General features: G+C 47.5%; 3 protein-coding genes across 5 annotated transcripts in view; 1 reads left to right on the top strand and 2 right to left on the bottom strand.

Moving 5' to 3' along the window:
- DRC12 (dynein regulatory complex subunit 12 homolog) overlaps nt 1-22,166 on the bottom strand; it is a 204,505-nt gene that overhangs the window by 99,736 nt on the left and 82,603 nt on the right. The window lies entirely within an intron of this gene.
- On the top strand, nt 213-17,698 carry RNF26 (ring finger protein 26). Its single transcript, XM_083368778.1, has 3 exons — nt 213-2,555; nt 11,543-11,674; nt 17,613-17,698. The coding sequence occupies exon 1, from the start codon at nt 1,034-1,036 to the stop codon at nt 2,465-2,467; it is 1,434 nt and encodes a 477-aa protein (XP_083224904.1). The 5' UTR covers nt 213-1,033; the 3' UTR covers nt 2,468-2,555; nt 11,543-11,674; nt 17,613-17,698.
- C1QTNF5 (C1q and TNF related 5) lies at nt 13,314-20,992 on the bottom strand. Of its 3 annotated transcripts, none has more exons than XM_083368780.1 (3): nt 20,744-20,992; nt 17,579-17,809; nt 13,314-16,668 (listed from the first exon to the last, which is right to left on the bottom strand). In XM_083368780.1, exons 2-3 carry the CDS (start codon nt 17,796-17,798, stop codon nt 16,151-16,153), a joined length of 738 nt encoding a protein of 245 aa, XP_083224906.1. In that variant the 5' UTR covers nt 17,799-17,809; nt 20,744-20,992; the 3' UTR covers nt 13,314-16,150. The 3 variants fall into 3 exon arrangements, with proteins under 3 accessions (XP_083224906.1, XP_083224907.1, XP_083224905.1); XM_083368781.1 differs by lacking the exon at nt 20,744-20,992 and adding an exon at nt 20,202-20,424; XM_083368779.1 differs by lacking the exon at nt 20,744-20,992 and adding an exon at nt 19,544-19,669.

The following is a 22,166-nucleotide window of genomic DNA, read 5'->3' as shown; positions in this document are numbered from 1 at the left end:
TCCCTTCTCGGCTCGGAGCAACGTCAACCGCCCGAAGGCGACTTTCAAAACGGACCAATCGCGGCGCGGGAAGGGCGAAAACAACAGCCGCTGCGGCCAATGGCGTGAGGGAAACTCAACGTCTCTCGCGTTCGCCCTCGCTGATTGGCCGCCGAGGAGCCCGCTCCCCCCAAGATGGCGGCGCCCAGCAGAAGGGAGGAGAGCACTTGGCGGGGAGGCGGCCGAGGCGCTTGAAGGGGCGGTGGTCGCTGGCGCCCCTCGCGGTCGGCACGGAGGCAGCCCCGCTTGGCCAGGCGGGGACGAGGCTGCGGCCTTCCGCGCGGAGGAACCGGGAATCCGTGCTCCACGACGTGGGGGCCGCCCCCTTGGGGGGGAGGGGGTTCCCGTGGGCCCTCCCCTCCCCCATCCCAGACCCCTCCTCAGTGTTTCGGGACCCCCCCATTGCTCTGACCCAGCGGCCCTTCTTCCTCGCAGGGCCCCCTGGTTTCGACCCTGGCATGACCTGCGCCCCTTCCCCCTCCGAAAGGGGTCCCAGACTCTGACCTGAACCATAAGGGCTGGACTGGCAGCTTCTCTGGGCAGAGAGACCCCCGGGGGGAGGCTGGGGAAGAGGGAGAAAAAGCATCCCCCCCCAATTGGGGTTCTTGCCCGGGGTTCCCTGTGGTTTGCAAGCCCCACTGCCTCGATTTGGGGCGAGGAGTCTCTGCTCCAGGAAAGAATCAGAAGGGCTTCCCTTTGGGGAGAGGAATTGTCCGATTGTCCACCCAAGGGAGCCTTAACCACAATGAACGGCGCCTCTCCCAAATTTGGACTGTCTGCCCCGTTTGCCCCTTGATGCCCAGCGAGCAAAGACTTTGCCGGACTTTCTGCCTTGTTGCCAAAGCATTTCCCCCCCTTTTAATGTAGAAAATTAGGGAGCAAAACGCACACACGCCTCTCTTTCCTGCTGCCTTTACGAAGCCCCTCCCCCCCCCCCCCCGTGCAGTTGGTTCCAGCTGGTTCCTGTCTTGGCTGATTCTTCAAGAACTGAGCTATGGATCTAGTGTTCCTGGTGATCAACGGTATGGGAATGGTGTTGGATCTGCTAGTCATCCTGCTGGACATCAATTTCTTCCTCGTTTCCACCGTCCTCTCCGCCTTGATCTGGCTCATCGCCTTTGTTTACAACCTGCCCAATGCCACGGTGGCCTGTCTGAGCCAGTTCTGGAATGGGATCCTGGTTGCTGTGCTATGCATCCTGGAGGCATTGTACTACTTGACTCTGGGCTCTGTGCACGCGGTCCTCAACTTGTTGAGAGGATTCTGCTCCAGCATGGAGAGTTTGAAAGTGCTGGGCCACCTGTTCACCCACCTGGGCCTGAGAAGCAAAGAAATTGTGCACCGGGGTTTCTGGAACCTGATTGGCTCTGGTCAGACGCTTCTGAGACAGATATGTGAAGTGTGCGCCATAGCCATGAGCCTTGTGGCTTACTTCATCAACAGCATAATCAACATCTGCCTCATTGGAACTCAGAACCTTTTTGCAGTAGGGCTGGCCCTGTGGGATACTATAGTTGGCCCCTTTCTGAGGATCACAGACCTCCTGGTTGCCTTCCTTGCACGCCTCTCCAGCAGTGCTATTGCTACGGCCATTCTCCTGTGGACTCCCTGCCAGCTGGCTGTTGATCTCCTGGCCTCAGTGAGCAAGCTGCTGATGGACGTCTTCTTTGTCAACCTGTATGGCATGGTGTTGCTCTCTGTGATACTTGCCATCAGCATCCTTATCCTGAACCCACAGCTGACTTGGACCCTGGCAAACCAAGTGGCTGGCTATTTGAACACGATGCCTTCCTACCAACGCTTGCTCAGGGACATGCAACGCCTTTATCACATCATGCTCCTGTCTCTGGAGATGCTGCTGAGCTCCCAAACCTGGCGTAGATTGGCAGACTGGGGCCTTCAGGTGCTCAGTTGGAACAGGAACATCTGGGAAGCTAACCAGCATGGAGAACAAGAACCACCGCTGGCTCTTGAAGCTCCCCAAGAAAGGGCAGGGGCAGCTGCTGTGGGACAGAGACTGGCTCTACAAGAGCCATATCCACGAAGACAAGGGCCAACGGTGATCATACGTCCCCGCCAAAGAGGCAGCAGGGACCAGACCAGAACGGACAATGATCTGGGAACAGCCACACCACAGTTTCAGCCTCAGGGGGAAGGACCAAGTGTATCCCAGACCAAAACGGCAAAAAAAGAGCAGCTAAATGCTTTGGAAGAAGACAACGACCCATGGCGGCTTCTTAAAGAACAAGAAGAACGGAAGAAATGTGTCATTTGCCAGGATCAAACCAAGACAGTCCTCTTGCTGCCCTGCCGGCACCTTTGCCTGTGCCAGGAATGCACTGAGATCCTGCTGCAGCAGGCCATCTACCAACGGAACTGCCCGCTGTGCAGACAGATGATCTTGCAGACTCTCAACGTCTACCTGTGAGCTCCGGAGGAAGCAGCTTGATCTCCTTCCCACGTGCTTTTTGCCAAAGCACAAGAGGTCGCTGCCCCTTGGACCTCTGTAACAGCTGGTAATGGCTCTTGGTGTCAACATTGAGCACCCCCCCCCCTTTTTTTTTATTTCCATGGACAGTAATTGCAGTTAGTGGAACCTGAAAAATGCTATGAATTGTTTCTTTGCACTTCTGTTTTTATGGTTTGTTGCTTTCATAAGGGGAAAAAAAACCACCCCGATGTCTGATCACAGAAATACCGGTAGTTGGGAAACTTTCCAGTTGTAAGAGGTGGTGGCGAAATCATGCACCATATTCAGATGCGATGCTAAAAGAGTCTAATGGCTGTTTTTCATCCAGAGTACAAAAAGTACAGGTGCTGAATTCCTGATATTTTGGGTTTTTCTATCAATTGGTATTTGGAACAAAGAAGTGTGTAGAGGTAAACAGGTCTGAAAATATGAATAAGATAATTCTGCCTCTATTATTGGAGTCAGAATGTCTCCTGCTACTCTCTTTACCTTCTAAAGTTCATTGGAACTTCACCTCCAGATTTATTCATCTCTGTAGAACATTGCCTGACTCTTGTAACACTTTTATTATAAGTTCTGCTTCTAGAGAAGTCTGTACTTCCAAACCTTGATCTCCAAGAGTTTGGTGCTACCCACCGAAGAGGATATTAATGTTGTGTGCATTTATCACAGCCATGCATTGTAAAATTTCACAAGGCACAACTATTGACTTAGATTCTAGCTCTTATTGAAGAGCACATAGATGCTTCATAGATTAGCTTATTACACTTAAGAAAGATTATATTCCACCTACTGGCTTGCAATTTCCACAGATTATCTATGCAAAACAGTACATTCCAACTCTATTGCACAACTCAAATTCCCTTCTTCCTCTTTTGAGGATAATTTTGGGAACCTAATAGTACCAACTACAGTCTGCTAGCTAGCAAATGGCTCTTATAAACAGTAGTGAAAGGTAAAAGTGAAACTCATGGGTTTGGCCAGTGAAAAGGCTTTTTGTGATTCCTAGTCTGAACTGGTTTTAGAACATGTTCTAGATGTCCTAATTTAATTCCAGAAAGCAGAATTGCTGTGGCTTTTAAGGAGACATTGTAGATTGGGATGTCCAGTTTTGGTAACATGAAGATCTGTGGAAAGCATGGCTGGGTCGGGCAATTCTGGGAGTTGAAGTCCACAGGTCTTCAGTTTGCCAAGATTGGACGCCCCTGTTGTAGATCATGTAAGGATAATTCCAAGGAAAGAAGGCAGTTGTGATTACAGTGGTTTGCTTGACTCTCTGGTGAAGAGATGTTGTTGTTTTCAGAGTCAGTCATTCAATATCCACAGGACTGCTTGGAAGGCCAGCCCTGAGTGTACCAATGGGCAGGCGATAAGTGCCCAGACCGAGTAGAATCAGTTATTTTCTTTAATGTTTAAATTGGAAAGAAAAAACTTGAGGCTGAAATCCTGAAGAACTTTGTTCTGTGGTTTTTTTTTTTGGAATGGCTGAATTATTGATAGCTGTTCTGTCTCTAAATGGAACCTGGTTGAAACCGCAGTGCAAAGTGGCTGGATCCCAGCTATGCAAATGGGCTGAATTGCAGCAGCCTTTCGCAGAGGAGGTGTTTGAGAATGTGGCGTGTTTGCTTGTTATCAAACCCTGCTGATTTTAAGAGCGTCTCTTTTTCCAAGGAGGTTTGCCGAGAAGGCTGAGACTCCCCGTGGAAAAGTCGGGTGCCGCTAAAGCGGGCTGGCCCAGGGCTCAGTGTCCGTCATGAGTAATGCCTATCAGAGCTCTCCTTTGAGACGTTGTCTGACATATCTTTGGAGATGGTGCAGTTCCAGTCCAAAGCCTTCAGGGCACTAAACTTCCCTTTGCACAAATCAGATTTTTCCAGCATTGAAAAACCCGAGTTCCTATCCTGCTAGTTTCGGGTATCAAAGTCAGCTGTAAACATTTGCAACAGCAGGTTTTTAAGGGCTATTGTGTGTGCCATACGAATTCAAGGTGGAAATCTGTCTCTATTCAGAAGATTTACCATCAGTTTGCAAGAGGAGCGTTGTATAAGGTAGAATTGGCTGCGGTTTGTGTCTCCCTGGCTACAGGTGGGTGAGGATCAGAGCCTAGACCTCTGTTGTCCTTTTGGCCAATCTTGCAACATTTTCACCTACCCGCACCGTTTGTTCTCTTCTTTCAGAACAAAAGGGGGAGCTATTTTTATTCCTTGATGCAATTGGTTTTATTTTTCATCTGCATCCGCAGCCAGGGAAGCATTAAAAACCCAGCCATTGCCTATGCTGGTTTTTAATTTTGTTTTACTTGAAAGTCGTCTGTGTTTTGTTTTTCTAATCTAATTTTAAAGCTTAGAAATTAAATTGTCAAAGCAGTGCTTAAGTTTAGCAGAGAACTAACGGAGAGTTCTTTTTATTTTGAGAAAAGCTGCAAGATTCTAGGAGTTGGAGGGAATTGACCAATTGCTAAACTGAGTGCCTTAATGCTGGCGGTACTGAAGGCCTGTGCTTGTGTGTGTGTGCAGAGGAGGCTCTGTTCAGGTCAGAAAAGAAAAATCCAATGTGAATAGCAGCAGGCTGGATCCAGAGACATAACTGGGGTTAATGTCATAAATAAAATAGGCGGCGCAGCTTCCAGCTGCAAGGAGGGATCTGCTCTTTTTATAACACCCATACTTTTTGTAAATGCTTCCTGTAAATTAAAGACAGAGGCTCTAAACAGACCTTCACCATCCCGGAGTCCATTAGAGGTGATGGTTTAAAGTAAGGCTCTCCAAACTTGGCAACTTTTTAAGACTTGTGAACTTCAACTCCCAGAATTCCCCAGCCAGCCATGTTGGCCTGGGAGTTGAAGTCCACAAGTCTTTAAAGTTGCCAAGTTTGGGGACCCCTGCTTTAAAGGTTTCTAGTGCTCCACCTGGGACAGCCCAAAGATTTAGGTTTATCTTCTCTAAAGGTTAGTAGGCCTGGGAGGGTATGCTAAACCATCCTCCTGAATTTACCTGGCTGCAGGTTGGGAGATGTACCTTGTTGTTTAATCCAGTCCTTTTTACCTGCAGACTAGAAAGAGTGTTCGTGTTTTTACCTTTGAAGATTTAAGGCTTTGCACGTCCTGATCTGTACTTGAGGATTTAAGAGAAGTTAGAATAAAATATATTCTTCCTTGCCTGTTCCACCGGTCTCTGAAGAACGTCCTTCTGGTGTTATTCAGCCTGTAATTTTTTATCACGTGCAGGTAATTCCACAGTGCCGTAGAGGGAGAGCTGGAGAGAGGAAACGATAAGCATAGTTTTAATAGCAGAAGTGCCTGCTCTGCTTGTAAAGAGGTTGCTGCTTGCTCCTGATCTGTGCCTTGTCCAAACTGCTACCCATTCCAATCCCCTTCCTGAGCGTTGTTGTGTTCACACAATCTGACTGCCTCTCTGGAGAGACCATTTGGTTGCTTGGGTGAATTTCACATTATGTAAACGACTTGACCAATTAAAAAAAGAGAGAGCTTTTTCCCCAGAAAATATATTCTGCTACTCTTTTTCTTTCTTAATTTTCTTTTTTTCAAGAGACAACATTCTCTGGGTCCCTTTTAATTTCTGAATATGTGGGAAGTTCTTTATGCTTTCCGGGTCAACAGGTTGCAGAAAGAACGTGGCTTGGGAAATGGCGTGGGAATCCCAGCTAGGTTGAAAGGTCAGCCTTGGCAAATGGTTTGGGAGGTTCCGGAGAGCTTCTAAGCTATGATTTGTTGAGCAAATCCCAGCTACTGGATTCCTATAATGTGCCATGAACCACTGCTTATCAAACACAGCTAGGGAAGGCAAATCTAAAGGACATTAAGGCAGCTATAGTTCAATTATTTGGTAATTTGATCATATCAAAGGAAATTTGTTTTCTGTAGCTGTGGGGGGTTATAATGTCAGCATCCTTCTCTGCAAAAGGTTCCAGCAGCTGAATGAAGCTTTGCAGTTGGTCCTCCCTGGTTTTAATCCCAAATCTGAAACTGAAAGGGAAGGTCCTTTTTTCTGTATCTTGGGTGCTGCTCTGAGTTAAACTCCAACAATTGCTTCCAGAAGGGGAAATCCCTTTCGAAGCACAGCTGAAATCCAGCCAGCCAGACCAGATCATTATGGTTGGGGTGTCTAGTGCAAGTCTGCAAAATTTGGCCAAGATGGCAGAACAAAGACAAGTGAGTCACTGTGGAATTCTCCACCAGACAGAGGTGACTGGGATGTGAAGTTAAGTGAAGAAAAAGCTGGTGAACTTTCTAAAAACACACTCAACTGGTGTGGAAACTATTTATTTATTTATTTATTTATTTATTTATTTATTTTATTAGATTTATATACCGCCCTTCTCCTGAAGGACTCAGGGCGGTGTACAGGGCAATTAAAATACAGCATACAAAAGTTAAAATAGATTAAATAAATTAGCCCCAAACAAACAAATTAAATTAAAATTTTAGACCCCAATTCCTCAGTCTAGGCCGGCAAGCTCAAATAACCAGGTTTTCAGGTCACGGTGAAAAGAGCCATCCGGAGCTCCCCACAGGCAGTGGTAGAAGAGTTGCAATCTCGGTCTCTTCCATTATAATGGAGCTTATCCTTCAGCACTGTCTTAAAATCAGTAGCCTGAATTGGAAAAAAAAAGATGAAAATTTAAGCCATTTGCTGAACTGGGTTGCATTGTTCCCCAGTTTCCTCCCTTTAACCTGATGGTACCAGCTTTTGAAAAATGAAGGAGTTTTCCTGTCTTTGTCCCCTCTTCATTGTTTACTAAGCATCTTTATTTTCTATGAGAAGCTCCATCTAAAGCCATCAAAATGAAACATGCAAAATAGCAAAAAAAAAAATACACACATATCTGACTCGTTTCATCTTAAATAAAAGAATCTGAACCGGACATCAGAAGAACTTTTGAGACGTAGCTATCTATCTGTTGAGGTAATCCAACACATCCAAGATAACCCTAATTTACAGTTGTGACAGAACAGGGTGTCCTTTCAAAATTTGCCTCTGTGCCCTCACTGATACTCCATAAAGAGCCATGTGGTTAACTAATGACCTCCTAAACTGCTTTGTGGAAATTTCCTGAGGATGATTGCAAGACGGATCCAGCTTATCTTCGACAGAATCACTTGCTTTCTGCCAGAGAAAACACGGTCTGTTGAGCACCCTTGGCAAGAGATAGAGGCTGCCTTGGGGCATAGTTGGAAACTAATCAAGGAGAGAAGCAACTTAGAACTAAGGAGAAATTTCCTGATGGTGAGAACAATTAATCAGGGTAACGACTTGCCTCCAGAAGTTGTGGGTGCTCCATCACTGGAGGTCTTTAGGAAGAGATCGGACAACGATTTTTCTGGAATGGTGTAGATTCTTCTGCTTGGGCAAAGGGTTGGACTAGAACAGGGGTCCCCAACCCCGGTCCGTGGTCCGGTACTGGGCCACAGCATGCCAGCAATCGGTCTGCACAAACAAGCAAAGCCCCACCCGCGAAATGCAGGCAGCACACAAAATTATGACACCCCCTCAAAAGCTACTTACGACTTGGTTCCAGAGTCCCGATGGTTTCACGCACACTCCTGCAGTCACATGACTGCATTTTGGCCACTGGCTCACCTGGGATGCCATGTTCTGCAATCCTATGATTTTTTTGACAGGGTTTGGCCTTTTCAAGTGTTTTCCAAAAAACCCCAAAACCCGCTGATAGGAATACAATGACTCACTTAACAACTGCTCCCAAAAAAAAAATGAAATTGTGTTTGGACATGTGGCTGCCTCAAATTAATGACTATCATGACTTATGATGGAAATCCTGGGATCCCTTATGGTTGTAAGGTGAGGGCTACCTATATAGCCCATCTTTCTTCTCAAGTGGAGATTTACTGGCTACTCAAAGCTTAGCGGGATGTGCGAGACAGACAGATGAGTGAACCATCAATCAAAGATTGCAGACTCAGCTTTCAATGTGCCTCTCTCTCTCTCTCTCTCTCTCTCTCTCTCTCTCTCTCTCTCTCTCTCTCTCTATATATATATATATATATATATATATATATATATATGTATATGTATATGTATATGTATATATGTACATATATATATGTGTGTGTGTGTGTATGTGTATATATATATATATATATATATATATATATATGTCAAATGCTTGTTAGCTATTTTTAGATTACCTTGCTATACATATATGTATATGTAAATTTTTGATTGCTAACAAAGAATTAAAGGGAGACTGATTAGGTAGGTCGGGAGGGAACTATTTTGTCCTCTATTTGAGCAGCAAAATATTTTGTTCCCAATTTGGAAGTCAGTATCACTGCAGCCCCCCAGTTGGTTCATACGTGCAATTCGTCCTCCACAGCACCAGCAATCCAGGATCTACATACATTCCCATGAGTGACCCGGCCAGAGCAAGGGAAATCTGGAGGAGGAAGCTTGTCTTTGTGCTGGGCAGCGTAAGGTCGTTTTCCTCCACTGCAGCCGTTCTCTAAACATTCCTGTTTTTTTTTCCTCTCATTAGCTGAAGGCCCCTTTTTGGAAAAATTTACATTTGGGGGGATATGAGTTCAAATACTTTTTTCCAGAAAAAAAACTTTCCTCTTTCTCTTCCTCACTCTATATCTGTGTCTATTTATAATGGAGGGTAGAACATGTTCTAGTCCCAGTAGAATAGACCATTTTTTAAAATAACCCTTTCAAACGTGTGGGAACAAGAGATGGTAAAATGATCCTCAAACATATCTGATTTGGCCCTGGATCAAGAACATTGAGGGGCATGCAACAAAACATTGCATTTTTGCCTTCTGTTTATCCTAGAGTCCTAGACTACGTCTTGTAGTCAGGTGACAATCCCGGCTTGGCTTCCAGATTTCCCTGCTACTCTTCATGTAGCAGAGCTGGGCCCTCAGTTGTGAACCCATTTGCTGTAAACAATGACGTTGCTTCTTCTGGGCAACACTTCTGATGGTGTATAACCGGTGTGGATGCTTCCTTGACTACCTGCAAATGGATGAGATGGTCAAAACTGCCCCCTGGTTTGGCTAATCTTTGGAAACAGTCTCATTGAAGATGCTCTTGCTGGATCTTCCATTTTATGGTCCTGTCTTGCCATAGTAGAGACTGAAATGGTGTCCAAAGAGTGTGGCCAAAATCATCAAGTTGGTGGCCACTCCAGTGCAAAGAAAGCTTTGCCCATTTTTATGGGCATTGCTTATGCTGGGCATGCCTGCCCTCTCCATGCCTAAGGTTCAGGAAGAGAAAGATCGCCTTCAGACTTTCACAGAAGAGGACTACAGATGAAGACATGTCTGCCAACATCTCACACTGATGTTGAGATTGAGTGAGGAAGGGTGAAAAATTTCTATTTGGTTGGATATAAGTAGATCCTGACTCAGTTGAGGAATGAAGGAAACAAGGAATCCACCTTGAGAACTGGCAAGAAAAAGATGGGGAAAACCATGGGTGGGTTTATGCCCATGCTGTTGACTGGAGTAACATTGTTCTGCTGATGCTTGTGAATCATTGGTTGCTATCATGCAGAAATGACAGGTGAAGTCGCTTATGCCCAAATGTTCACCAGCTGCCTGCTTGCTCCAAGTCATTGCTAATATTCTGCAGAGAGAAAACTAAATATTTTTCTCTCCCAGCCATTCTATTGTTAAGTCATGCTGTTTACTCATTGGTTCCTCTAGATACTGACATGTAGATGCTTTCTTGGAAAAGTTCTGGACTTTTGATTCTGGACCACGAAGCAGCCATTAAATAGCTAAGCATTCTCAGAACAAGCGGTGGAACATACCTTGAAGGATAAAAATGGGTTTTCTGCCCAATCTGGGCCAGGAAGGCGAGTGAGAACTTGACTCCCTCCAGTTTCTCATGAAGTCCTTCTCTTGCAGACCCACCGTGAATGGTTTCAGCAGACCAGGAAAATGAGCGATTCAACATTTGTACATGTTATGAGCAGAGTAATTCACATCAGAGCTGTCCCTTGCTGGCTTTCCACAGGAAAAGTTGAGAACCTTCAAAGCTGCCCCAGATGTGTATTTTCCTCTGGGACACGAGAAGATGTGCAGCTGGGCCTCCCAACACCAACACAAAGGGGTTTCCCTGTGGGAATGGGATCAGAGAGATCTAGGCGGAAATCCTCGCTCAAATATTGGAACTTCCTGAGGGAATTTGGGGGACTTTGCTCCAACTTTGATTTCCCAGCCCAGGCTGTCTTGCAGACTTATTAGGAGTAAACAAAAGCCGATGCTGCCTTGCCTTGCCTTGTCGGTACCTAGTAAAAACTAGGTAACACTATAGGAGTAATAATAAATGTATCAAATCCACCTTTTACCATCTGGTAGCCAGGGCTCTCAAAATGTTATTGAGAACTTCCAAGGAGGCTTTCGGAAAGGACAGTCAGTTGGCTTCCTATCTACGGGGAGCTAATGTTGCTGCAATTTTAACGTAATGAAAGGGAGAGGACTCGGATCACATGATTGTGGCCATCTTGATGTTTTGACCCCCATCCCTGCAGGACATCCCTGATGGCAAAGATGGAGAATCGCGCATTTCGGCCAAAGTTCTGTGCCAAAGTTGAATTCCATGCCTTTGCTTCGTTTCCACACACACAAAGCAAGAGTCCCATTTAATAGAGAGCTGAGCTGGGGGTCTTGTTCCATTTGTCTTCCCTGTGTACCCACCTAATTTATCCCCCTAAGTCATTCTTTTCCCCCCCACACCTGCTCTCTTTGTTTGGCAAAATTGGAGACCCAGCCGTTGAGGGAGGATGACAGAGAGAAGAGCAGGTGGCTTCTTTAATGAGGAAGGAGGTGCTTGCAGCTCCATTGGTCTGATATCCATTCAAGCAGCAGATGCCAAGCTGAACCCTTTCCTGCTTTGGGCCATCTTATCCTCTAATCTCTAAATGAAGGGGGATCCCTTTAAGCTCAGAGCGAGGGAACAAGCCAATAAGGCTTTCCTCAGGAGAAAGCGACTGAGCCTGAGCCGCAAGGCTTGCAGCAAAGAGATAATTGTTGTTTTTTGTTTTGCAAAGCCATGATCTGCATCAAACCAGCCCACTTCTTGTGTGGATTGAAGCCATCAACTTTTTCAGGTGTTGGAAATACAGACCAGTGTCTTTGACTGGACACAAAAAAAATCAAACCCTCCAAGAATTGGAGAACAGGTCAGTTCTTCCTGGCCCCAAACAGAACGGTTCATATGAATTTGGCTTCTTCTAATCTGGTTTTCAGACCGTTCTGCAGCTTGAGGGTTATTGATTGTGACTGGCAGGATTTTCAGTATGGTTCCATGTGTTACGGGTTTTAGATTCTGGTTGCTTCCGCTCTTGATAGGGTTGGCCAAGGAGAGGGTGTTTGGAATGGAGCGGGGAGACGGTGTGGAGAATTAAATGGGGCGGTTATTGTGTGCGCGCGTGTATATGTGTGTAGTGAGATGTGAGATGGGCTCTGCAAAGCTCCAAGACACAAGACATAGCCTTCCTTTGTTGCAATGCTGAAAAGGCTCTTGGCTCAGCTACGCAACTCCTATGTCATTTGGGATAGAGGCCCTTCGTCAGCATTGACCCCGAGGGGTGCTTTTCTTCAACAAGGAGATCATTCCTGCTAAACCAGCACACCGAATACAAACAGAGTTGGGACCTTGGAGGTCTTCCAGTCCCTGCTCAAGCAGGAAACCCTCTACAATTCCAGGCAAATGGCTGTCTTCTTAAAAGCTTCCAGCTTCTAGAGGCAAGCCGTTCCATTGATTAATTGTTCCCCCTGTCAGGAAATTTCTCCTTATTTCTAGCTTGGATCTCTCCTTGATTATTTTCCATCCACTCTTTCTTGTCTTGCCTTCAGAAGAGTGCTTTGGAAAATAAGTTGACCCCCCCTCTTCTTTGGAGCAGTCTTTCAAATATTGGAGCACTGCTGTCATGTCACTCTTACACCTTCTCTTCGTTTGAGTAGAGAAGATAGACCCAGAATGCCACCACCTCCCAGCGTCTTGAACCCTGCTGTAGGTGTGTCAGCTCAGCCAGCTTCCTGGAGGTCCAGAGTGAAATGAACCCACCACTGGGAGTTGCAGAAACCTGCCTTGAAAATGAACGGGATGGCTTGGCTTGGCCATACGACACACTAACTGGGTACCAGACATTGGTGGGAGCAGTGAGGTTTCCCTCCCAGCACCCTGGAAGCCTCCAGATGTGGTCCTCAAGTTTGAAGATTCCATCCCTTGAGCCAACACTGGGAAACTTCGGCAAACATCTGGGAAAGCTCCAGAAGAATTTAGAAAAGTAGCCCGGAGGAGATCTATTTTTGGTAAGAAGGCAAAACGCATGCTAAAAATAAAGGACCTTTCTCTGTCACTCTCCTCCCTCCCCAGTTTGGCATTACTGAAGTTCTCACACTGGAAAATCTTAGTCCGGACAGGAAAAGAAGGCTGATCTTGGAATTTCAGAGGAAGGTCTGAGCAGGGATTGTCCCCAGCATTGCAAAGTTGACAAATTCCACTCTAGGACTCTTGTTTAGCCTTTTAGAAATGTTCTTTGCAGCTGGTTAAATCCCCACCACCCCTCTAGAATTTCCGGTGATGTGCAGACCATCGCTTGGACCCTTTCTGAACCTCTGGCTCCACATCTATGGAGTTGAGCGATTTCATTGGTTGCCATCCTTGGCCCCACCCCAATCTGCTTTAAGCTCCTCCCTCAGAGTCCACTTGCTCTGCTCCATGCCCGGCCGGAGAGCCAGAGTGTTTCATCACCCAGAAATAATTCATTTTCATACCAAAACTGCTCAACCATCAGGCATGCAAAATGCCAGAGACTTTAATGATGCTGTTTTTCCAACACACCCTTCAGAGGGCGATTGAATCACTCGCTTTCTGCACTTGTACAAAATCTTGAACCATAAAACAGCCCAAGGGGCCAATTTTGCACAGCATATAAATCACATGTGCAGAAGTAACCGAGATTAGACAAGGTGAACACCAACTGAGCTTTGCAGACGGTACAAAGGGAGCTATTGACTTGATGAAGTGTACGGCTTGGATTTTACGTGGTTTTTCTGGACCCCCATTTTTGTTTTGAAGCTGGGGTTCAACTCACTTTGCTACATCACCTAATTCATTGAACGGCCTTCACCCTCCAGCTGCCAAAAGGTTGCACCCAGTTGCTGTCACTTGCTCCCCTCTTTGTTCTGACAGTTAAAGGTACTCCAAATCTTTATATTTTGAGAAACGTGAGAGGTGGGACGAGTGGAGAATGATAGGGAGGGGAAAGACATGCACAGAAACATTTATTGCATGGAGAAAATGTAACCAAATGGGCCAGATCTCTTCATAGGAAAAAAAAATGTAGAGTACAAAACTTACAAACCAGATTAATTGCAAAGTTAAACTTGGCCTTCAAATGCAACTCTGGGCTCAGGGTGCCCCCTAGTGGGTGGAACCTTCCATGCTGGGTTACAACAAACCTCAACTCATGGGGGCAGGACCCCCCTTCTGAGCCATTTCTTCAAATTAGGCTACATTTTCTTCAAAGTTCTCTTGCAACTTGACCACTGCAAGGATGGACCCTCTGCAAGGGCTGCTGCTAAAGGCTGGGTTTTAGCCGGAGAGGACAAGGGACATCCTGAAGTTCCAGATTGCATAATGTTAGGATGATGACATCATGCAATCTGTGATTTTATACTGTATTGGCTTGCATTGGATGCTTATGGGATGGCTAGTCAGTTTGATAGCCACTCAAGGGTTTCTCAACCTTGGCAACTTTAAGACAAGTGGACTTCAATTCCCAGAATTCCCCAGCCAGCATTTATTCTGGAGAAGGGAAGTTGAAGCAAACTTTGACTTAATATCTGAACCAGCCCTTATTTTGTAGCTGTCAGAAGATGCAAACCCACCCAAGATAATGATGGCCAGTTCATCTTCTGGGTACCAAGAGTGACTGTGGGAGCTTGCTAACCCTTCTCTCTTTGGGAAGGGTTGAAATAAGTTTATCTTATTTCATCTTGGAGGAAGGAGAGAAAGGTCACCTCTCGTCTTTGCAAGACCCCACTGAGAGAAGAGTGTGGGAACAGGCCCACTCCTCCCCAGCGGCTGATGTGAGTAGGGAATTAATCCCTTTTTGGTGTAGTGCAAAACATGGAACTGTGAACTAGCCAGACTGAGTTGGCCCAGTAGACTTAAGAGAGACACAGATAGGCAGATCCCAGCCAAGGCTTCTGTGCCATGTAGGCTTGGTTAAGTGTCTTTTATGAATGCAGCTTTGGTTTAAAGCAGGGTTGCACCTTGGTCAAGACCAGCAGCCAAATTCTTTGAATCACGTTCTGGAGAGTACATTCCAAAACACGTGTGGAGAGAGCCAAGACGAAAAGAATCTTCTGGCTGGCTTTTTCATTTCACATGGATGTTTTCAATTAAATGGAACTCCAATATAATTCAATATACTTAATACCAGATCAGAAGATGTGGAGAATCTTGGCCCATCGAATCACCAAGAGTTGGACACAACTGAATGGATAGCACGTGATTATCATCATCAATACAAATCACCTATTTCACATCTATAGTTTTTCTCCCGGTCACCTTTTGAGGAGGCCACAACTGAAACTTTTTTAAGAAGGCCATTTGTGCCCCTGGAGTTCAGATGGCACCGCAGCACTGTTCGGTCGCTGTGATTTCCATAATTGTCGTGAGGATTTCAGTTCCTGCACTCCTCCCCATAAAACCTCTGAAGTTAGGAAGGGGCCTCCTGGCTAAAGAGGGATTGGAGATTAAACCTCTTTGGCTTTCAATGGAGAAAGCCGAAGAATGGTCTGAAAGTATCAGCTCCGCCCTTTGGAGGACGTCTGAGGTCAGGGAAGAAAGAGGTGGGATGGAGCTCCCTTCCTTTGCAGGAGAGCCCTCGACTTGCAACCATTTGCGTAGCGACGGTTTCAACGGCACCAAAGAAAGTGACTTACAACTGCCGTTTATTTGCAACAGTCGCAGCATCCCAGGGACACCCGGTCACCTTCCTAGTCAGTTTCTAACAAAGTAAAATGGGAGAAGCCCAATTTGCATGAATCATTCAGGCCTGCAGTGATTGCTAAACAACGCTGACACCAATGGCTGTAAAATGGAGCCTGAGCCACTTAGCAACCGCTTTGCTTAGCAATGGAAATGTTGGTGGTAAGCAGTGGTGGAATGCAAATACCTGAACGACCGGTTCTCTTGTTCAATGCAGGCCTGGGCTTCCCAGGTCTAGAACGGATTTCCGGAAGTGGCATCCATGCATTTCTGGTGGGCCGTTCTAGGCCTAGGAGGCCTCCCTCCAGGCTTCCAGGGCCTAGACTGAACTTCTGGAAGCCAGTCGGTTCCCCAAATGCAGCAAAATTTAGCTACCAGTTCTGCCGAACCGGTGCGAACCTGCTGAATCCCACCACTGGTGGTAAGTGAAGGACTGTCTGTATCAGGGTGATGCTGGAGAAAAGTATTGGCTTCCCTGCGGTGCCCCGGGCCACCCGGAATTAAGGGAAACCTGTCCCCCCCCAAATCTCCTGGTCTCACTGGGGTCAGCGGAAGGGTTGCACCCGCAGGCCAGGAAGGGACTTGGGGCTGCTGATGCAAACCAGGGCCACGATGTGAGACGTCAGGATGCCAGCTTCTCCTGGGCTGCCTCTCAAGCAAAGACGGGGGAGTTTTGCCAGTAGGAGTACACGAGGAACCCTGTGAAGACGCTGTCAGTTTTCACACTGGAGTAGAAGCCAGTGTACTCGCCCACCGCCACCTGCACCCAGACCTCGTCCTCCGGCTCCAGCTGCACCAGGCTGCCTCCGGACAGGGACGTGGGCTTGGGCCAGTTGCCGTAAAACTGGAAGAAGGAAGCGACCGACTTGCCGTTCTTCATGATGTCGAACTGGAGGCTCATCCGGTAGACGGTGGCGTGCACGGCAAAGTAGTAGAGCCCCGGGATTTCGCAGAGGAACTTGCCGGTGTTGCCATTGTAGTGGCCTTGCTCATTAATCAGGATGATGTCAAAGACGATGGGCTCGTCGGGCAGTGGGGGGCTGCGGGACTCGGAGCGCTTGGCGCTGAAGGCCGAACGGGGCGCAACCGCACACTCCCCCTGGGCCCCCTTCTCTCCCGGGAGCCCGTTGGTGCCAGGGCTGCCTGGATCTCCACGGGGGCCTGTCAGTCCTTCGGGGGAGAAAAAGTAAAAGCAGAGTGAAGGGGAGAGCAAGAATGGAGGACGGAGCAGGAGTGCGTGGCTCTTGAGAGGTTGGATTAAACGTAGGAGAAGGGAAGGAAGGAAGGAAGGAAGGAAGGAAGGAAGGAAGGAAGGAAGGAAGGAAGGAAGGAAGGAAGGAAGGAAGAAGGGAGGGAGATGGAAATGAGACGAAGGGAGGGAGGGAGGAAAGAAGGACTATGAAGGTGGAATAACAATTGCAGCACGTACCTGTATTTAACCTGAGTCTGTAACATCCAAATGAGGTTCATCCACAGGGGTCAAAAAAGTCAAGACCATTCTCACGAGTGCATAGCTGAAGCCTCACCTCTTTATTTATAAAAAGGGGGGGGTCTTCAGTTGTGCATTCACCCCCTCCCCATCCTGATGCATAGACCCTTCTCCACCCAATGGTGTTTGTCAATGCAATTATCTACGTGTTACACACTTTTTTTTTTTTAAATGATTTGCATTTGTCCTTCTCTTCCTGCGTTTTTTCCCCCTTCCTTTGCCTGGGAGACACTTAACGTCCGTCTTTTTTCCTGGATCTATGCATATAGATTTGATGCATGTCCCACGTTCATTTGAAACCTCTTTCCTATATCGGAAACCTATCATTACATTTTTGTTCTTATTTTTTCAACCCCCAGCCCTTGGATGCAGAGGCATTCCCTCAGGAGATGCTGGGCTTATGAATAACATTTTTTCTCACTGATTTCTACCCTTAAATTGGGGGTCCCCAGCACTGGGCATTGCTGAGACAACAGCCCGATTTGAAAAAAAAAACAAATTTATAAATTTATGCAACCCAGCCTGCCCCAGAATCCTGAAACGATTTGATCCCAGCAGAAAAGCCAAGTGATTCTCCATCACTTTTCTTACCTGGATGGCCAATTTCGCCCTTCTCCCCCTGCAGGCCTGCAGCCCCATCTCGTCCATCACGACCGTCCCGGCCGGGCAAACCCTGGTGGCCATGAGTTCCAGGGGTCCCGGGGAGACCCGGCTGCCCTGCACACAAGCTGGGGATCTTGTTGTCTTCTAAGGGAGCTGCCTCCTTGGCCAGGGCGAGGAAGAAGAGAAAGCGGGAGAGCGTCTGCTCCATGTTCCTGAGGCCTGAAGAATCAGGGGAATCACAAAGTCGGAGGCCGTAAAGGTCATTTAGATCAACCCCGGTGTGTCTGGGGGTGTCATTTTGGCAACAAAGCCCTAATCTTAGGGTTAGCCCTGGCTGCTGCTATTGGAAAGTGGAAGAGGGCATTGTTTAACATCCAGGTGCCAGCTTTGTGTCCTGTGTATGTTTTGTGTGTGTGCAGGTGTTACAAGTTTGTGTGTGTGTGTGAAAGTGAGTGCGAGTGAGTGAGTGTGTGTGTGTAGGGGGGGCACAGTAGACTGTTTCTGCATGTCTGAACGCATTGATTTCTGTTAAAAAAAAATATCAATTGACTACCAGGCAGTGTTTGAGAGTTTTTGATCAATCCATCAGGAAAAGCAGGGTTCCACTAGACACACGCAGAGTGCCTTTTCCTGTAAAAGGACAGGAGAGCATCTCCTCCTCCTCCTCCTCCAGATTGGAGTTTAAAGGCTTTCCTGGCAGGTCAGATATCCACCAGTCCCTCTCCTGGCATAAATTAACCCAAACATTGAAATTTACAAAAGGTTTGATGGGAGAGGAAGAGGAGACCAAGGAGGACTCCTCGACACACAACCCTGCCCCCTTTCCAAAAAAAAAAAACCAAAAAAAGCCTTCCAGCCAATCAGAACCAATCAGGGCTCCCTAGCATATTTGATTCCCCCCCCCTTTGCCCCCCAACTACACGTGATGTCCTCCTTGCAAGCTTTGGCATCCTCTGGCGCTTCGGATGTTTCTGCATTTCCTGTGCTGAGTTTTAAGGCACAAGAAGCAAGGAACGGGCTGGGAAGAGCCGGCTCTGTTTCCCAATAGGAGGCAGACTGGGGGGGATGCGGGGGGGGGGGAGAGACACACACACACACACACACACACACACACACACACTGTGATGGCATTCAAATCAAATCAACAGAGAGGGAGGGAGGAAGAAAGGAAGGGGAGGGAGGATGGAAGGAAAAGGAAGGAAGGAAGGAGAAAAGGGAGGGAGAGAGTGAGGGAAGAAGGGGGAAGGAAGAAAAAGAAAGGAAAACAGAAAAAAGAGAGAAAGAGAAAGAAAGGCTGTGGTTTTCTTTCAACCATTCTTTTTCCGTCCAACTAAGTCTCTCTTGCCCTACCTGGCAGGAAGGTGAGGATGAGGATGCTAAAAAAAATTGGGGGGAAATCAAGCAGCTGCCCTTAAGTTCTGCAGATAAAGGAACCGATGAAAGAAATGGATAAGATCTGAATCTCTTATCTTGGGGTGGGGGGGGAAGAGAGAGAGGAGAGGGTCCTGGGGGGACTAATTTGTTTCTTAACACATTTCATACTTAAGGACAAAACGAACACCAGAAGCCCCTTTTCTCCTGCACTTCTTCCCTTGCTTAATCCCCCTCCGGGATGCATTGTGACCAGCAAACTTTCTCCTTTTTCGGCGGGGGGGGGGGGGAGTGTACAAGACCGGGCCCCCTGCCCACCCCTGCCAGAGGACTCTCCTATCCAAAGCAATGCAGGCTCAGCAAAATCCAAACCAGCTTTGTGCTGAGCTTCCCATCTTTCCCGATCAGCCTGGCTGGGAATGATAGGCTCTGCAGTCCAGAAAACCCCACACTGGGAAAGGTGGCCTCTTGCAGCCCCCCCAAAAGGCAGGATGAAAAGGGAGGAAAAGGGACCTCCGGCCCCGGCAGTGTCGGGGGTCTTCTTTGTACACGCACTGATTTGGGGACAGATGCCCCCCTTACCTGGTTTCCCTTTGGGGTTTTCCTCTCCTTGCTTCTCCCCGGGAGGAACAGACTTTCCGACCGGCCAGCTGGCTGCTTGAGGGCCTCTAGTGAGCTCCGCCGGCTGGCCTTTCCCCCACCCCTGCTTCCCTCCTCTCTCTTGCTCTCTCCTCCCAAACTTGCAAAGGAAATGAGAGACTTTGCCAAAAGCTACATTGCCAAGGAAGGAATGGAAGGGGAGGGGGGTTTGAGCAGCGCAGCCGGGACGCTGGGCGGGTGTGTGCATTTGTGTGTGTGTAGGGGGGTGAATAGGCATCCCAGCTGGATGTCCCTGGGATAGGTCAGAAGGAGGAGTAAGGGGGGAATGGGGTCAAGGATATGGAAAAAAGTCATGGTCAAAGAGAAATCCTCAATGAAAATCTGTGTTTCTCAACCACGGTCACTTTAAGACCTGTGGACTTCAACTCCCAGAATTCCCCAGCCAGCTTTGAAGTTTGAGTTGAAGTCCACAGGTCTTAAAGTGGCCGTGGTTGAGAAACATTGAAATACAGGGTTGAGGATGTCAAGGAAAGGGGTGAAACACGGGGTCCCTTAGGGATGCTTGACCTTCCAAATCAACTTTGTCCTGTTTGTGATGGGCTATTACCCCTGCGGAGGTCCCACAAAGGGCTGGAGTTACCTAATATTGTGTCCCTCGTTGAGAAAACACAGTGGCACACTTTCCTATCCTATGCGTCGCCCTAAATCAACCATCTTCATGTTTTGTGTCATGCCCTGGTCATAGAACATGCTACAGTCACAGCAGGATTTTAACCACAAGCTCAGCCACAAACAACACAACCCTGTTGTAGTGTGCCCAGACAGCTGAGGTGTGCCGGAGTTTACACAGAACGGCGTCTGCTTTTCTGGGCATCAGCTGGGAGACCACCGCCACTGAGCATGGGCAGAGGGCCTTTTGCTTACGGAGTGAACACAAGAAGCTTCTCAACACGGACAGAAAATTAACGGGAAGCTTTTGCTGGCTGTGAGTCCGAGCAGGGTGGGGTCCCAGCATAAAAACACAGAGATTTCTGTCTGCAAGCAGGGAGTCTACCAAAGAGCACCGAAGAGCCTCCCGCTGAACGGAAGCAAGGAATGAAGTCTTGGAAACTGCTGAACGTGGGTTGTCAAGGGAGATTTTTGGCTTAGTAGGTGTGTAAATGTGCGTACGTGCACGCATACCTGCTTTCAATCAACGAGTTAAGATTAATCAATCAGAATAGAGTTGGAGGGGAGCTTGGAGGTCTCCTAGTCCAAACCCCTGCTCAAGTAGGAGACCCCATACTATTTCAGACATCACTGCCCGGTCTCTTCTTAAAAACCTCCAGTGATGGAGCATCCACAACTTCTGGAGGCAACTTCTGTCCCACTGGTGGATTGTCCTCACTGTTAGGAAGTTCCTCCTTAATTCCAGGTCGCTTCTCTCCTTGATAAGTTTCCATCCGTTGTTTCTTGTCCTGCCTTCAGGGGCTTTGGGAAATAAATTGACCCCCTCCTCTTCTTTGTGGCAGCCTCTCAAATACTGGAGCACTGCTATCCTGTCACCTCTAGTCCTTCTTTTCTCTGGACTAGCCAAACCCAAGTCCTGCAGCCATTCTTTGTAGGTTTTAGTCTCCAGGCCTTGGATCATCTCAGTTGCTCTTCTTTGCGATTTTTCCAACGTCTCAACAACTTTTTTGTAACGTGGCAACCAAAACTGGGTGCTTCTGCAGCATAGCTGACCCCCCCATTTTTTCCCATGCCCCCCTTTTGTCTGCCAATCATCAATATCTGACGTTCAGCCTTGGAGGAACTGAAATGGTGGCATTGACATGAAATGTTGCAGAGGACAGGGGATCCTGTCAGCCCCCCTCCCTTCCTGTTCCCAGGGGGGTTTAGCACATAATGTGCTGCTCGGATGTTGCTCCCATCCTCTTGCAGGACAACTGGAAGTCTTTCATTTGACCTTGCCCTCAGTGAGGGACGTCTGGACCTTTTCTCCCCTTAAGCCAAGAAATAAAATCTATGCCCCTTGCTGGCTGACACATAGGTCACTCCGTGTCATTTGTGTGCCACATATATCACACACGCGTGTTCCACTATCAGCAGTCGGGAGTGCTTGGTTGTATTTTTTTATTGCTGCATGTGGCAAGCAAGAGAAGTTCTTGATGCGTGTTTTTCAGCTGTGATAGCAACATCTGGATGAGGTCACTCCCTAACCATTGCAGACGCTGCTGCTGCCAGCTGTCTGCATGAAACTCCTCCCTGCTGTGGCATGTGTGTCTCTGTGTGTTTCCCAGATGGGTGCGTTCTTCTGCTGAGGTCAGTGGAGAGACATCTGATGGGCAAGGCAGTTCAAGCACCCTGTTGACCAGAAAGGAGTCCAGTCCCCTAGCTTTCTGACCCCTCACTCAAAACGAGAAACAGGGGGAAAAATCCAAAAGGAGGTGAGTTTGGCTCATCTGGGTTCAGTCCTACAGAGACTGCACAGGTGAAGTCAGATTCCCCTTTTCTCAAAAGAAAATTTGGAGATGTTTTTGGTTCAGAGAGGCTCAAGAGAGAGAGAGAGACCTGAAATTGAAATGTGTGTGACATCACAAGTCAGTTTTTAAAAGGATCCAGATGA

This window comes from Vipera ursinii, assembly GCF_947247035.1.
Source record: "Vipera ursinii genome assembly, chromosome: 8".
Lineage (NCBI taxonomy): Eukaryota > Metazoa > Chordata > Lepidosauria > Squamata > Viperidae > Vipera > Vipera ursinii.
Note: the sequence above shows the minus strand (reverse complement) of the source record. Positions and strands in the feature narration are given on the sequence as shown.

Excerpts from the sequence above, each read along its gene's own strand:
- RNF26 (XM_083368778.1), top strand. The coding sequence starts at position 1,034 with ATGGATCTAGTGTTCCTGGTGATCAACGGTATGGGAATGGTGTTGGAT.
- C1QTNF5 (XM_083368780.1), bottom strand. The coding sequence starts at position 17,798 with ATGGAGCAGACGCTCTCCCGCTTTCTCTTCTTCCTCGCCCTGGCCAAG. Across the intron at positions 16,669-17,578 it reads GGGCGAAATTGGCCATCCAG|GACTGACAGGCCCCCGTGGA; the intron begins GTAAGAAAAGTG and ends TCTCCCCCGAAG.